General features: G+C 35.2%; 1 protein-coding gene across 4 annotated transcripts in view; it reads right to left on the bottom strand.

Annotated features, from left to right (window-relative positions):
* Positions 1-16,283, bottom strand: part of LOC120769223 (inactive dipeptidyl peptidase 10) — a 105,571-nt gene that overhangs the window by 19,811 nt on the left and 69,477 nt on the right. For all 4 annotated transcript variants that reach the window (XR_005704834.1, XR_005704832.1, XR_005704833.1 and 1 more), the window contains 6 exons: positions 9,846-9,941; positions 8,463-8,577; positions 7,362-7,456; positions 3,485-3,612; positions 1,077-1,345; positions 478-646 (listed from right to left, as the gene is read on the bottom strand). Coding sequence is in view for 1 of the 4 variants with exons in the window: in XM_040096119.1 (XP_039952053.1) it covers positions 478-646; positions 1,077-1,345; positions 3,485-3,612; positions 7,362-7,456; positions 8,463-8,577; positions 9,846-9,941 (872 nt within the window). In the remaining 3 variants the exon portion in view is untranslated. The remainder of the gene's footprint in view (positions 1-477; positions 647-1,076; positions 1,346-3,484; positions 3,613-7,361; positions 7,457-8,462; positions 8,578-9,845; positions 9,942-16,283) is intronic.

Here is a 16,283-nt window from a genome sequence, read left to right as displayed (position 1 = left end):
TAAATCCCGAATCCTCTGCATGCCGAAAAATCGAGTTTGTATTTTTTATTATTAAAGTTGGCATTTGGATCGACATAAATTTTCGTCAGACCTCAATTATTTGCTTTACTTTGAAATCCCGATTCCCCTGCATCCCGCAAATTCGGGATTGCATTTTTACTAAATAAAGTTGATATTTCAATCTACATAAATTTTCTTCAGACTTTACTTGTGAATCCCGAATCGTCGGGATCCCTAAATATCGGGATTGAAATTTTTCTACGAAAAGTATGTTTTACGAAATAATCTTGATATTTCATTCTACAATTTTCCTCCGACTTAGCTTTTGTGCAAAAATTCTATAATCTTTGTATAACCTTGCTCTTACATTAACTTCTCCGAATACCTTCTCCATACTCATATACTTGTATAGTCTCTTCACCAATTCATTTCAAATGCAAATTGCCTTCTACATAGTCACAATGCCATTCTGCTCACCTTAATGATCTGATTTCCGGATAAAGATACGCATTCGGATTGCCACCACTTGTTGTGCCATACCAAGCGAAATGTTGTTCCTGCACCAGCGAGTCATTGAACGCGCCATAAAGCATTAAGTGTCCATTCTCCGAAAGCCAAATTGCATTATTCGAGTGCAGGATTTCCTCTGCAAAGCACAAGAGGCAGGCAGCGGCAGTTGTAATCAGCAGCAGGAGCCGTAGCAAGGCCAGCAACAACAGCAAAGATGAGTAGGCCGGTGAAGAGGTTGATCGGACAAGTGGTCATCGAAGAGCGTGTTGGACGCGGCATATTTTTGAAATTCCAATTACGATTTACACATCGCATCGTGTGTGTGTAAGTGTGTTTGTTGAGCACAGTCAGGACCAGCACGCCATTGACATGGTTAGCAGGTGTGCAGCAAAAAATATGGATTAATAAAAAGCAAAAAAGTAGAAACGGAAATTCAATTTTCGTTTTAAATCAATCTAATCGTATGCGCAATCAATGAGAATGAATAAATGAATTGAAATGATGTACAAAAGAGAATAGAAATGCAAGCCAGCAGCCATCAGCCACCGGCCACTGATTATACTCACCTTCATAAAGCCAATCGGGTATGCCGTTGTAGACGATGCCGGGCACTGCGTCGCGCGTTATGCGGTACACATGATTGGTGGAGCGTGGTCCTTGGCAGTAGTAGATGTCATAGTTATAAACCATCACTAGCGCATTGCCACCGGTTGTGATGCTGTTGGAGGTGGTGCTTGCATTGTCTCTGTTAGCCGCTTGAGTGCTTACGAAGCGGGCATAGTGTAGATAGGGCCACTCATCGCCATGTGCATCGATTTTCAATTTGATGCTTTCACTGGAAGAACGAAAGAAGCAGATTGAGAGAGTGAACGAATAGAAAAAAAGTATGAGCATGAGTTGTGTTGCGCTGCGGAAGTCCAATCTACAGTTTGGCAGTCAACAGTTTGCGTCGCTCTTCTTATTGTTATTGTATATCTATTTATAGTGCAATATATATGCGGGTGTGTGCCGGATAGCGAAGATGAAAATACGGAAATAGAGTGGCAAAGAAAATGACAATAGCTGAGCAGCTGCTTTTTGGTTCGTTTACAAGTAGACATGAATAGAAATTGAATAAACTTTTCGAGATAAGCCATTGCCTCGAAACACAATTTATGGTCACTGCTCTGATTGAATAGGCGAGAGAGGGAGGAAAAAGATTAGCTAAAGCTTTGTCAACACAAAAAGATAAACACGAAATGCAAGGTCAATAGAAAGACTTAAATTATTTTTAGATGAGGAGTACCCGGGTATGGTTTAAGTGTGGAAAACAAACATCTCACTATTCATATATACACACTAGGGTGGGCCCAAAACTAATACTTTCGCTAAATACTACGTAAAATGGGTTTGTAGATACCTCTAAGGAAATCTCTCCAAGTTTGAGGTCTTACGAAGAGGGTGAACTTCACAAATAAGTTTAAAGTAGTCTCATCAGTAAGGCGAAGTAAAGTGATTCCACGCTTGACCTACTACTGAGGGGCAGCACTATCCAGTGATACACCGACGGCTCGAAAACACAGGAAGGTATTGGTGTACATACTAATGGGATGTTTTCCGAGCATCTTTCAAGCAAAAATCTTTTACATGAGTGAGTGTGCAGAAATCAATCTCCAACGCAACTGTCGCAACCAGCATATCGCTATACTCAGCGATAGTCAAGTGGCACTAAAAGCGATGTGATGTTCACCTGATCTGGGTGCCGGGACATGAGCTGGCCGACGAAGTAACCTCACTGCGGCGGCTTCCAGGATGATGGCCCCATCATCACAGTCATTGCGGTGGGGGAGAGAGTGAGGAGGGAACGGAACTGGCAGCAGGCCACAAGAATGCGCCATGCCAAGTTACTATTAAGAGGTTACAATCTAGCAAGGTTTAGAGATATGATCAACTTCTCCCAAGACAAGTTCCGTCTACTTGTTGCGCTCTATACTGGGCACTGCAGGTTCAAGAAACACTAATTCAACACGTACATAGCCTCTAGTGCAAACTGTGACATGTGACATGGAAATTCCAGAACACCTCATTCTAGTTTGCCCAGCAATTTGTAGGATTAGGCTCAGGGCACTTGGATCCATCTACGTTGACAGAGATTACATCACCTCCATCGCATCCATCAAGCTCAGTTTACGTTTCGTGGTAGAAAAAAATATTAACTGTTCGAATGACATCATTTGGTATCTGTTTTCAACAATTTGCTTCCGAATCATGATTGATATTTTCTTTTGGATTGAGTCATCTATAGAGAGGGTCAAGTCGTGTGTAGAAGTTCACGCAAATGAGGAAAGTTCTCTGATTACCATTCACTTGGGAGTGGCCAGAAATGATTCTTTTACATATGACTCAAGCAGCTCACGACTTTCGGTCTTAGACCAAGTATCCTCTGGGCATCCAAAGAACATCCGTTCGAAGGCTAGCTAAAGTGAAAAGGCGAAACATCCATAGGGTTGTGCGCTGGGTTTGGGACCCGCCACATAAAAAATACCCCCAATGAAAAGGAACAACAAGCCTCGGATGAGAGACCCCCCTTTTGACGGCGACCATGGCAAACGTATTAAGGATTACGAATTGAGGGGATGCACTTGGACCCTTAATTGTGAAGGTTCCGCCGCCCAGCTGGTTGATGCGTTCGTAAAAATAAAGGCTGACATCAAAGCCATACAAGAAGTGCGATGGACGGGAAAAGGACTGATTCATATTTTACATAGCTTTTATATAAAGTTTCTTGGTTTAATTTGTTGAGAAGTACATGTCTCTTTCTTGCCTGTCTGGTGTAAAGAGTAATAAAGATTAAACCTTATTTAAAATGCTTTTGGTTATAATTTAATTAAAAATTTGCGATTTAATATTCTTTAAAATAATTTGTGGAGCATTATATTTTTTGCCTTTTATAGCATTTATTTTCATTTATTCTATCACTATTCCCGCTACTCACCTGGTTTGTATATCGAAGAGCGTGTATTGTGCCAAAAATGAATGCCGAAATAGTTTTACGACGTTCTGTGCCAATAAGATATACCGTTTATCCGCTGATATAGAAAATGTATATGGTGCAAGTGTTTTCTGTAAGAAGAATAATTAATGAGAAATGCTTGTTTATCTAAATTTCTTGTAATTGATTTAAAATACAAATTTATATTTGGATATAAGACTGCGTGTGTTTTGGAAAATGTAATTAAAATTTATTTGCATTATTTTGCCAAAAGCTCAATAAACAAATAAATAATTTTTTTTTATTTTTACTCTTTTGCTTTTATTTTCTGCTAATTTTAATGCCTTTTTAAATGGTTTATAGCACTTAAAGCATGTTTATATTTCCCTCAATAATTTTTGTGCAGTTTTTATTACATTTCTGCGGTTTTGCGGCTATTAGACTAGTGCCACAGGGCGTTGCTGCTGGCAATAACTGAAATGCATTAACTATTATATACATACCCTATGTATCGTTATGTACCTTGTACTATTTCATTATGCTGCAATATGTTTTTGTTTTAACTTTTGATTTTTATTTATTAATTATTCATTAGTCGGTTGTAAAGTGCAATGCATACATTATGCTAAATAATAAATTAGCACTTTTTGTTGGCTTTCAAAAGTAAATGGCTTGCAATTAATGTCACTATACTGGGTTTTCCAATAGGGATGATAAGATTTCTAAGTGTCTTTCAATCCTTCTTAATTTATCAGGAACTGTAATTTTTTTCCTATGCTATTTCTTTTTCCAATTATGGTCTAATAAACGTCCTCGCTGTGCTTGCTCTCAATCAATTTGCTGCAAATTTTGAGTAGTATACATTTGCTTCGCATAATGTCCAAGTGCCAAACAGATAGAAAATATCGCAAAGTAATGAAAATATTGCTGCCGTTCCGGCAAGTATTGCTGAAGACCGCAATTTGTCGATTCCAAGATCTTCCCAAGAATTTTGACTGTCTCAAACAACAACTTGGCGGATTTTGAGAAGTGATTTGGGCTTGAATCCATATAAACTCAATTGACTTTGTCCTCTCACTCAAGAACTAAAGCCATTGGACCACCGTAAAAATCGTGAATTTGCTGATTTTGCCTTGGAACAACTTGAAAACGATAACGATTTTTTTAAGAATATCATCGTCTCCGATGAGCCTCACTTTCATTTGAGTAGTGCCGTAGATAACCAAAACTGTCGATTCTGCAAAGAAAATTCCCAAACTATTCACGTACAACCATTAGATTCCTCTAAATTGACAGTTTGGTATGGCTTTTAGTCTGTTGGAATCATCGCTCCATACTTCTTTCGAAATGAAGCTGTTGGCACCGTTATTGTCTATGGATACCGATAAAGAGCGATGATAACCAACTTTTCATGGCCGCAGTTGGAAGAAGTTGATCTTGACAACATTTTGTTTCAAGCAAAATACTGGTAAGATAGACAACTCTAATGTGGTACTAAGATTGCAGTGGTGAGGTGAAAAATGGAACAACAAGACGGGAATACAAGAAAAGTTTGGAAATTCAATTATTTCAAGAAACTGTGGGCTGAATAGTCTCCAAAAAGTTGTGACTGTGAACATCATTAGACTACTTCTTGTGGGTTCATTTGAGGTCATTGGTCTCTAGCAATAAACCAGATTCTCTTCAAGCCTTATAAGACAATGTTGAATGTGTTACACATGACATACGACTTGAGGTAGAGAAAAAAGTATTCGAAAATCGCTCGTGAAGGCCATTTGAATGATGCTATATTTAAAAATTAATTTCATCGATTTATGAAGTACAATAATAAAAGCATTTTAGTTTCCTAAAAACGAGAGTGTTTTTTTTAAGATATCATATCACTCTTATTGGAAAACCCTCTACTTTACGTCATTAAAAGAGCGATAAAGCGCGCAGTTGAGGCGCTAGTAAAGCTTTTTGTGTTAAATTTTTGCGGTTTTATTCTGCTTCATTTATATATATGGATATATGTATTTATATTTTAATATATATCACCATTAAACTTAATTAATGAGGCAATACCTATAATAGCGAATAATAATAATTTTTAATGGTTTTATTGTAATTATTATTATCTTTATTAAATTTTAACTCTTTAACAAATAAAACTGATGAGATTAAAAAAAATATTTTACCATTTTTTATTATTACTTATGCTTTTAAATTAAATAATTTGATTTAAAAGAAAATATTTTTACTTCTATTTTTGATATATTATAATCTAAAGGTTGTCTGACGGTTGACGCACTGCGTTGAGTCAAGGTACGTCAGAGCAAGATGGACTTCAATATTGTGAAAACAACAATAGATTCATATCGGATAAAATGTGCATATTGCTACTCCAGTATTAATGAGTTCACAAAGGGTAGATCGGAGACTTCAAAGCGAATGCGATTAAGGTCATCTGAGATCTCTCTAGTAAGAGAATATATATGGTAGTTCGAAAAGATCTTTATTTCTTTTGCATTTAAGGGTTTCTAATACAGGATCTGGTCGCTGTACAGACCAATGATAACGAAAGTGTGGACTTTCTCCTCGCAGCGGATTACTTTCCCGGGGGAAACAGAAAACATTATTACGTATGATGCGGTGGCTTAGGTTTCAAAAGTGTCGCAAACTTCGGTAAGACTTCAACTGACGAAGCTGCTGCGACTTGCCTGTATTTGCGCATGAGTACTTGCCCGACAGCAGCAACAGAGGTCATGTTGGATATAAAACCGTTTCACCTATTTAGTAATTAATCAAGATGTCAGACACACAATGCTTCGAATGACAGCAAAGAGGTCGCGCATAAAAAAGTCAATCTCGTTTCTACAAATAAAGGCTTTAAGTAATGAAATACCACTAGTTCCTCTCCCAAAGAACAGCATTACTAAAACGTCGTACTTCACACGAAAGTTTAAAGTTACCCTGGACAGCAAAGCTGAATGAAAGAATTCCACGAATGACCTACTGGTAAGTAAGAATATACAATCAAGTGGTACCGCGACGGCTCCAAAGCATAGGCGGGAAATATTGTATATGTAGGAGGACCACGTATCAAATTTTCCATACCAATGGGAAGATTTAAGAGCATCTTTCAAGCAGAAGTTTTTGCTATAATTCCATGTGTTGAGATAATCCTCCAATGTAATTAATGCAAGGAAAGCGTCGCCTTATTCTGCGATATACCGGTGCAGGTGCGCATAGAACGGCTGAGGAGCCTATCAGCTCATAACCTGTTGCACCATATCTGGGCACCAGATCACAGGGTATTGTCGGAAATAACTGGCTGACGAGCTTGCCCGCACTGCAGCTTCTACTAGAATGGTGGAACCAGAAGCAAGATTAAGGCCCTTGGATTACTGTTTTCGACGAGGGATCACATCACTTCGATGGCTCCTTGCAGTATATTGTGAATGAGGGCATGTCACAATAGACCTCAGGTCGCAGTGTAAAGCTTATTTACTATATATATCTATCTATATCTACGGTAATTTATATGTATTTAATTTAAAAGCAGAATTAATAATTATTTAAAATTAAAATAAAAACAGTTAATATTAATAACGTAACTATTAATTAAGGAAGGAAGGGATAAGCTGAGGTGTAAGCGAACATTTTATAGTCTTACAACTTGCGAGAATAAAAGTCCGAAAAATTCATTCATGAAAACATATACTATTATATACTACTAACATGCCACAAACTAATAAAATGTTTCCTCGGTTTCATTGAGGTAGCTAACATACAATCACCAATCATATGGAGTAAATTCAGCATATTACTTTTAATCATATTAATTAAAAAGTAATTTAATTTTGTATAATGTTTTCATTTTTCACACCTTCATACTTACATATGTCACATTTGACATGAGCACTCGCTCATTTAGATTAGATGCATTTAACAACACGATTCTGCCCCAGTGATCTTGATAAAGAAATTCCTCGCCTGTAATGATGAAGAATTACGAAAAAGATGAGATCAATAAAAATATTAATACTCGTTATTATGAATTAAAAATATTTTTAGAAACAGATGTATAAATTAATGTATATATTTGTAGATATATTAATGTGACTAATATCCTCAAAGATTATATCAGATCCAATGATACTCAAGATTTTAAAATTACAAAAATAACCTTAAATTTTGTTTTGAAAATCTTTCGTAAACTGACGTTAATTGAAAAGCTATAATCAATAATATTAGATACGGTACGAAAGCGTTACAGCGGACGCATTGTGAAAATTGGACAGTTGTCGTAGTTACCGATTTAAACCCTAAACCTCTCTAACTCAATTAAAGCAACGATAGTCAAGCGGCACTAAAAGCGATCTCTGCTTATGAGATTAAATCGCTACTGTTGCAGGAGATTATAAGCGAATGCATCATATCTGGGTGCCAGATCACAGGATTATTGCCGGGAACCGGCTGACGAGCTTGACCGCTTTGAATTTTTTACTCGAATAGGGCACAGTCCAGTTTATCGATTTAGAATTATTTTGTTACGTTTGAAAATGGCAAAATCGGACAACAACCACACCTATTTTCCACATCAATACTAAGCCTTTCCTCCATCCTCCACTCAGATGGATTTCGAAGATGTGTTATAAGAGAATTTTAGTGTTTGTGTTAGTCAAAGTTTCTTATAAAAACCGGTCGTCTCTAAATACCACATAGTACTAAAAGCTTTAATAATATTAAAACGATCGTATCGCATACTGAACTGAGCTTGAGTAAATCCGTATTTTCGTATTTGTTGAACTTAAAAGGTTTTTGGTATATTTTCGTACTTCTGCATATATTTCCAATCATTTAAGCTAAGTAAAAAGTAACGATATTTCCTAACATAAATATCGCACATCTTCGATTGGCGCTTAATATTTCATGAGCTTAAATTCACGCGCATTAATCAATCATTTCGTAACGAACTGCTGCTCTTACACACACTCACCATTTATCCAAGTACCGTTGGCACGCTGCGGCATAAAGAGTCCATCCACGATGTCTTGCAGTTTGATGCGCTGACCCTTGACGCGCGGCCCCTCATCGGGTGGTGTGAGAAGTACCTTTTTTGATAAATGCAGAAATTTTATATGTTGTTTTCTATAAAGAAAACCAGACAAAGAGAAAGAAAAAAGCACAAAAAACCGGGGGGGACACACGACCACCACGAGACACAATAAAAATAAAAAAAATCGGAAAAATGGGAAAAATATATGACATAAAATTTACACAAAAATTTGCGGGATGACACAGCAATTGCAAGAAAAAAACATATGCTACTATATACACATATAGATACAAGAATGCATGAGGCACAGTGAACATATACACATACTACTACATAGGCTGAGAAGTGGTGAACATGAGGTTTAGTAGCCGAAAAGTATGCAACACATTATAAAAAGCTGGTGAAGAGTCTTTGGACTAGTTGGAATGTTGAGAAAATGACATGCTTGTACGAGGTAAGCGCATATACATACATATACAGATGAAGACATATAAATTGCACATATTAAGATGGACCATTTTACAGATTTTTGTATTTTTCATTTTTGAAAACTTTGGTTTTAGTCTTAAAAAAGATGAATGAGTTTGTTAGACTTACAAAATAATATTTTTTAAAAAGTGCGAATTACTTTATATTAGGGTGGCTCATTTGACAGAATTGTTTTTTTTTGATTTTCTTTTGTAATTTGATTTTTATCTTTAAGTAAAAAAAAGTAGTGTGGTTGAACAATAAACTTGAAAAAAATTTTTTTCTATGTTCGATATTATTTTATTTAAACTTGAATAATTTTTAAATTTTTTTTAATAAAGATATTTAATTTTGTTATTTCAATAATTTTTTATCTAATATTCAAAATTTTTTTGGCGATTTTTTGTACTGACACAACAACCAAACATCAATATTCTATAATATTCAACAATTCGACACACTTTGACACACTTTGAACAATTCGACACACCCTAATATGAATGTCAAGTTATCAGAAGCTCATAATACGGCGAAAAGTGTGAAAAAAATTATTTACACAAAGCATATTTGCAAAATTAAAATAATTATAATAACAATTTAGCAGAATAAGATATTTATAACATAACATGATTAATGAAAAATGCGCAAAATATTTTGTTTTAATTTTTTACAAGTCTTCGTGGGTATTACAACACACATTTCTTAATATATTTCAACTCTTTCACAGACACTCGTACATAAAAAGACTTCAAATTTATTTAGACATGCATTTCTAAGTTTTTACAAAGAATTTACAATATTTTCGATTTTTTTACAGTTATACACTATGAATTATTGCATGTTAGTCTGACTCACCACTGATGTAACAATTAGCGCAAGTACAATTATTATAACCAATAAAGCGATGAAAATGCCTCGCCAATTGCGTTGATTTGGGTTGCTGGAGACCAACTGTAAGGAAAACAAATGCAAAACCGTTTGAGTATTTAAAGTGGTTCTAATGGTAAATGCTATAATTAAATATAATATGTAGTCATTTCTGATCACTATTTATTTTCCATATATTTTTTAATATTATATGTCGAACCAAAAAAGAAAATAAAGCATATAAATTATATATTATCTGAAATAAAGCATTACTGCCATCCTTTTCACAAAATCATATTAATTTTATGTAATAGAACGCATTTATCGATAACCGTTTCACAAGTTCAGATACTATGTATGTCCACAGAGCTACACAATATCATTTCATAAACCATGAGAGTTATTACTTTTGCCTGGTGAGCATATAATTTTGCATCACAAGAAGTCTGTTTAACATTTCACTGTGAAAACGCTAAAAATATGCGATTCTCACTAGGCTCATTAAAAAATTGGCTGAATAATTGTTCAGATTTACTAATTACTTACTTTGACCTATAAGGTTAGGTTAGGTTAATCTGGTAGCCCAGCATGCCACGCATAGACCAATTTTGGTTTTTTGCGATACCAGATGAGAGATCAGTTGCTAGGTCTATGAGGAACAGTCATCCTTTAGGACGCCTGCACTTAACGCGAATTTGACCTATAAATGAGCCGTGAGCCTTACATCATATGATTGTAAACAGAAAGTGGCATAATGATTTTTTCTCGATTTTCGCGTTATGTGTTTGACTTTGGTATAGCCACAGTGTACGCAGTGAGCTAGTTAAAAAAAAAACAATAAATGTACATATGATTATCCAGTTCACAACAGACCTTAGCTCTCGGTGCAATCCTCATTTTTATACTCTTGCAATCAGTTGCTACAGAGTATTTTAATTTTTGTTCACCTAACGGTTGTACGTATCACCTAAACTCAAACTAAGTGAGATAGATATTGGATTATATATAGATATAAATGATCAGGGTGACGAGAAAAGTTGAAATCCGGGCATGGCCTCGCCCTCAACAAGTTCAATGTACTTACATATCTCCTAAACCACTTAAGCTGCAATAACCAAATTTGTTGAGTACAAATCCTATAAGAACTGCTACAGAAAATGTGTAAATGGAATAAATCGGTGGAAAATCCCGCTCACACACTATATAACGGTACTGTTAAAAACTACTAAAAGCGCAATAAATCAATAACTAAATACGCCAGAGACATCAAATTTTACCAGCGAAGTGGTATGAGAGCGCTGGTATGAAAATTGGACGATGGGCGTGGCACCGCCCACGTTTTGGTGAAATCCCATATCTCAGGACGAGACAAACCCATTTCGACAAAATTTAGTACCTTGCGTTTTTCTTATATTCTTATGTCACATTTTGAAAATGGACGAAATCGGACAACAACCACGCCTACTTGCCATTTAGCACAATTTTAAGTTCCTCTTGTTTCGTTCAGTTTCCAATACACAAATCAAGAAGCAATTATTATAATGGAATAAAGCTTTGCACGAATAATGTCTTTAGTGTGTTCCACTTTATGACCAAAAAATGTCCAAATCCACACAAAAATGTTCAAGCCCCTAATATTTAGACCACAGTACCTATACTTGACTTTTGATCGAAAATGTCAGTCAATGTGTAATATACATATGTAACTGGATTTAAGGGATAATTCTTCAATTATAATGTGAAGTCTGTATGTCAAAAATGGGTTGAATCGGACCAATACTTTCCGTAGCCCCCATATAGGTAATATAAAGATTTTCAATCTTCGAGGTGACTTTGTACCGCATATAAAGTATATATAATATGTAAGTTATCCTAAGGAAAATATGAGAGCGTGTTTTATCCATAACTGTGTACATTTTAAGCTAAAATAGATAAATTTGAGCGAAAACTTGGCCTAGCCTCTACATAACTAATATCAGCATTTTCGAACATTCGATTGACTTTACTCTATGTGGTTGCTTTTGCATCTTATAGTATTTCCCTGGCTTTGATACTTGCAAGTTGCAAGAGTACAAAATGTTCGTTTGAACCCGACCTTAGCCCTTTCTTACTTGTAATTTTTTCTTTCGTTCAGTCGATCTAGTTAAACTGGAGAGTACTGATTTAAAAAATCAGAAAAAATGTAAACTTTGCTGCACCGAAGCTTTATACCCTTCACAGGTGCACTAAAGTCTATAGTAAAAAAGATATTTACTTTGATTTTGATCGGGCAGCTGCGGATAAAGCCAAACTGAACAATATATGTATAGTATACGTCGTTACCTACGACAAAAATCTAGACAAATTTCTTGAATGAAATTAATGTAGAGATCGCCAGCACACCATAAATAGATAGTAATTTGTACTAACTCCCTCTAGTTGACGTCAAAACCTTTCGGTCGGCAGACAACTCCCTATAGACGAGCGCCGCTTTACAAATGGAAAACCAATAACAATTTGAAGTACGCGCACATTAAACTTTCACTCAGCTAAGCATTTATTTGATTTGCAAATATTTTCTCAACATTGAACTCCCATTTTTCCAGTTTTTGTTGTTTTTGCTGTGCACATTATTATTCTCTAACTTGCCACATTGGCCTGTGCAACAAGAGGTTTGCGGCGCGTGGCAAATGTGTAATTTTTCATGCGCGCACGAGCTTTTTTCACACATACATAAACACGTATTCACTTTATATAAGTGTGTGTGTATTTGTGCGTGCGTATGTGCTGGTTTTAGGCATATTTTACCTCTTTTAAAGGTTTCTCATTTTCTCCTAATTCATGGCAATTTCTTGCATGCCGCCGCTTCGTGTGGCACTTTGTCGATTTTTGTGGACCGGCTTTGTAAGCCTGTGACTGTGTGTATATGCGTATTTGCTCTTGTATTTATTTGCTTCATTTTGGCAACATTTGTGGCCATTATTTTGGCCACCATTATGCGAATGTTATTATAACGCCTACTTGCTTGCCGCTGGTGGCAACAAAAAAGCGACAACATCAGCAAAAATAATAACAACAACAGTAATAATGAAAGCAACAACAATAGTGTTATAAGATTAGCAATCAGCAAATGTGTTAGCAAATAATGAAAAGGTAGCAGGTGATCAAATGTGTGCGCCTAAGAGCACACTATCGTTCTGTTATTTTCTTGAATATAGTATATTTCGTTTTATTCATTAATTTTCTAACGATTACTAAGAATTTGTATGCATCTGTGTATTTTCGATAGACTTTTATGAAGCATGATTTTTGAATATTTTTTTTGGTTTGGGAAGTCCATGTTAAAAACAGGTCTAGTGTGTCAGCCTAAAGGAAGTGATTTAAGTCGGTAAACCTCAGTAGTGCGATGTGGTTTTCACATTGGATAAGAAACGAATTTGTCTCAAATTTTGTATTTTTAACCAAATTTCGTGTGCGGAAGCATTTCGAATGTTGGAAAACGCTTTCCGTAGTACAGTTGTATCAAAACACAAGCTTACGAGTGGTACAAATCCTTCAAAGACGGTTGAGAGATCGTTGAAGATATGTCATGTTCTGGACGATCTTCGACCTCTTCAACGGACGAAAATATATAAAACAGTGAATGATACGATGAAAATCGCCAGTGTTCGAGAGATGGCAAGGGAGCTCGACATCTCCCGCGCACTCCTTTGAATGATTTTTGTGGATAATTTGAGTATGAAACTCATTCTTGCTCACTCGTCCCGATAAAGCTGATTTTTTTCAAAAAAAGTACCGTAAACAGGTCTCTCTGAATATGCCTGATCATGCGAATTTCGAACCCACATTCACTTAGAGCATTATAACTGCTGACGAGATATAAATTTATGAGCTTAACATCCAAACAGGTCAACAATCATTGGAATGGAGGGAAAAACGAGCCGAAACCAAAACAAAAAAAAAAAAAAAATACTCCAAGGCGGTCAAAAATCAAGCTGATGCTGATTGTTTTTTTTTCGATATTCGTGGTTTGGTGCATCATAAATTTGTTCAGGAAGGAAAGATGGTGATACGGAGTTTGACCTTATTGAGGCGTTTGCATGAGAACATCCATCGAAAATGGCCGGAGTTGCGGAAGAACAATTCGTGCATTTTACATAATGATAATGCACAATCGTATCGAGCAACGATTGTGATCGAATTTAAAACAAAAAAGCAATGAATACTATCGATCAACCACCGTATTCACCAGATTTGGCTCCATGTAATTTCTCTTGTTCCCCAAGCTGAAATTGCCACTCTGTGAAACCCGTTTTTAATCGATCGAAGAGATAAACAAAGTTCGCTAAAGGAGCTGAAGGCCATCCATAGAAGTGCTTATGAAAGTGTGGTTTCCTTGAAGGCCACAAAATAAATATTGATGATAAATTAAATATTTTGCGTTTTATTTACAATTTACGGATACTTTTCTGATTTAAATATTAATATATATTCTCTAAGGTATGTACTATCGGCTTGGGCAAGAATGAAAAAATATATTTTTTTCGAAATTCCACTCTTTTACAAGTGTAACCCATAATAATTATGTGGTATCGAAGTATACTTTTCAAATCGAAAATGAAAAGCTCCCAAACTTTCACTGTCTGTATATCAAAAATATTGTTTAATATGTAAGATATTTATATGAAAATTATGATAATTTTTCCTAAAAAAATGTGATCTGCTGCTAAAATTAGCTCGGTGCCTTCCTCCTAGATCTCATATACTTAATATAAATATTTCTATACCATCCGGTTGATTTTATGTCGTTTCTGTCGATCAATTTTGGGATATTTTAATGGATTTATTCAGAAAGATTTCTTGTCCAGTATGTAGTTTACCATTAAAAATCATTGTAGTGAACCAAAAAGTGAATCTTGTTCTAGCTCCTATATATCTACAAGTATTATCATAATTTCAAATACTTTCGGTTGGAAAAACTCTAGAAGAAAGCAGTACAAACTCCTGTCACACTTCCAATCAGTCCACTCCAACATAAGTAGCAGCTTGAATGTACCACCTCAAACTATATCTTAGCAAAAAAAAGTGACTTTTAATGCCCTAAATGCCAGTGGTTTGCTAAATTTCACATTTCTTAACGCCCTTAAAAGCAGACATGCAGAAAAGAAACTAAGTAAAAAAAATTGCAATTCAATTAGTCTAGTGTCTGCAAGCCAGCCAAATTGAAAACGAGATTAAATCGCCTACAAATTAATTTAAATTACTTTTATGGAAAGAATGTGTGGCAGTGTTTGTGAACATACAGGTGAGTCTCCTGGAGTATACTCTCTTCATATATTGGCACAGGTAAGTTCAAGCTCAGATGGAGCAGCTGGTAAATATTTAAATATTATTGAAGTTCTTTGCGCCCGCAGCTTCATATTAAATTTCCAACTCAGTGCATTGACGCATTAAATATTAATATACAAAGCGCCTAAAAGTATGTGTACTTAATTTAATTGCATATTTTATGAACGCAAGGTAAGCAGAATTTGAGAAAAAACATGAAGAGAGCCAAAAAAGTGGCTCTTGGATGTAGTAAGTAGAAAGTTAATTGAAAAGTTAGGAAATATTTGAGGGTATAATGGTGTTTAATGGATTTGTGTGGTTGCTGGTCGTCGAAGACAGTGATTTTATTTTATAGGACAAAATTTATAAAAATGGCTTAATATCATATTTTTCATTTATTTTTTACTTTTTGTAATATTTATTTTAAAGCGGATTATTTATTTATGTTTTCTCATAACCACAATTTATTTCATTTGAGTATTTTTCTGTAATCAAAAATTTATTCAAAAAGCTAGTGGACATTCAAAATAAATTGAACGAAAATTGCAAAAGTAATAAATAAATTTTCATCTCTCTGACAACGCTTACAATCTCAATTCACTTGAGTTGCTTTCTCTTCATCCTACTAAAATCCTAAACGAACACCAACCTGCACTTTCAATTCATTTCTCCGGCGATTATCAACTATATAATATTTTTTTCTAGTTTGTGTCAACACTATACAGATTATTGTTTTACAGTTGTTGTTGCCATTTAATCTGTATGTTGCAAAATTAATTGCTTAGAAATTTCCACTACAACAGGCAACAGCAGTGCTTGCATTTATGAAATGTAAAACTTTTGCATTTCAGGTGGAATTAAGCTGTGTGTCCGTAAATATGTAAAATGACATACAGGTATGTTAGTGTGTTTACAAAACTATGTTGATGCAAACTATAGTATGCTAGAAAATATAAGAATTGACTAAGCGCTTGCGAAAAGTTGATATTATTTCACCTAAAGTGAACTAGTTCTTATAGGACAATATGCTAACCAATTCAATATGGGTCATATGAAATTGGTCTGCGGTTGAAAATATTCTGTTGACCAACAATCATTATAATAATAATTTAATTGACT

This window comes from Bactrocera tryoni, chromosome 2, assembly GCF_016617805.1.
Source record: "Bactrocera tryoni isolate S06 chromosome 2, CSIRO_BtryS06_freeze2, whole genome shotgun sequence".
Classification (NCBI taxonomy): domain Eukaryota; kingdom Metazoa; phylum Arthropoda; class Insecta; order Diptera; family Tephritidae; genus Bactrocera; species Bactrocera tryoni.
This window is presented reverse-complemented; position numbering and strand designations above follow the sequence as displayed.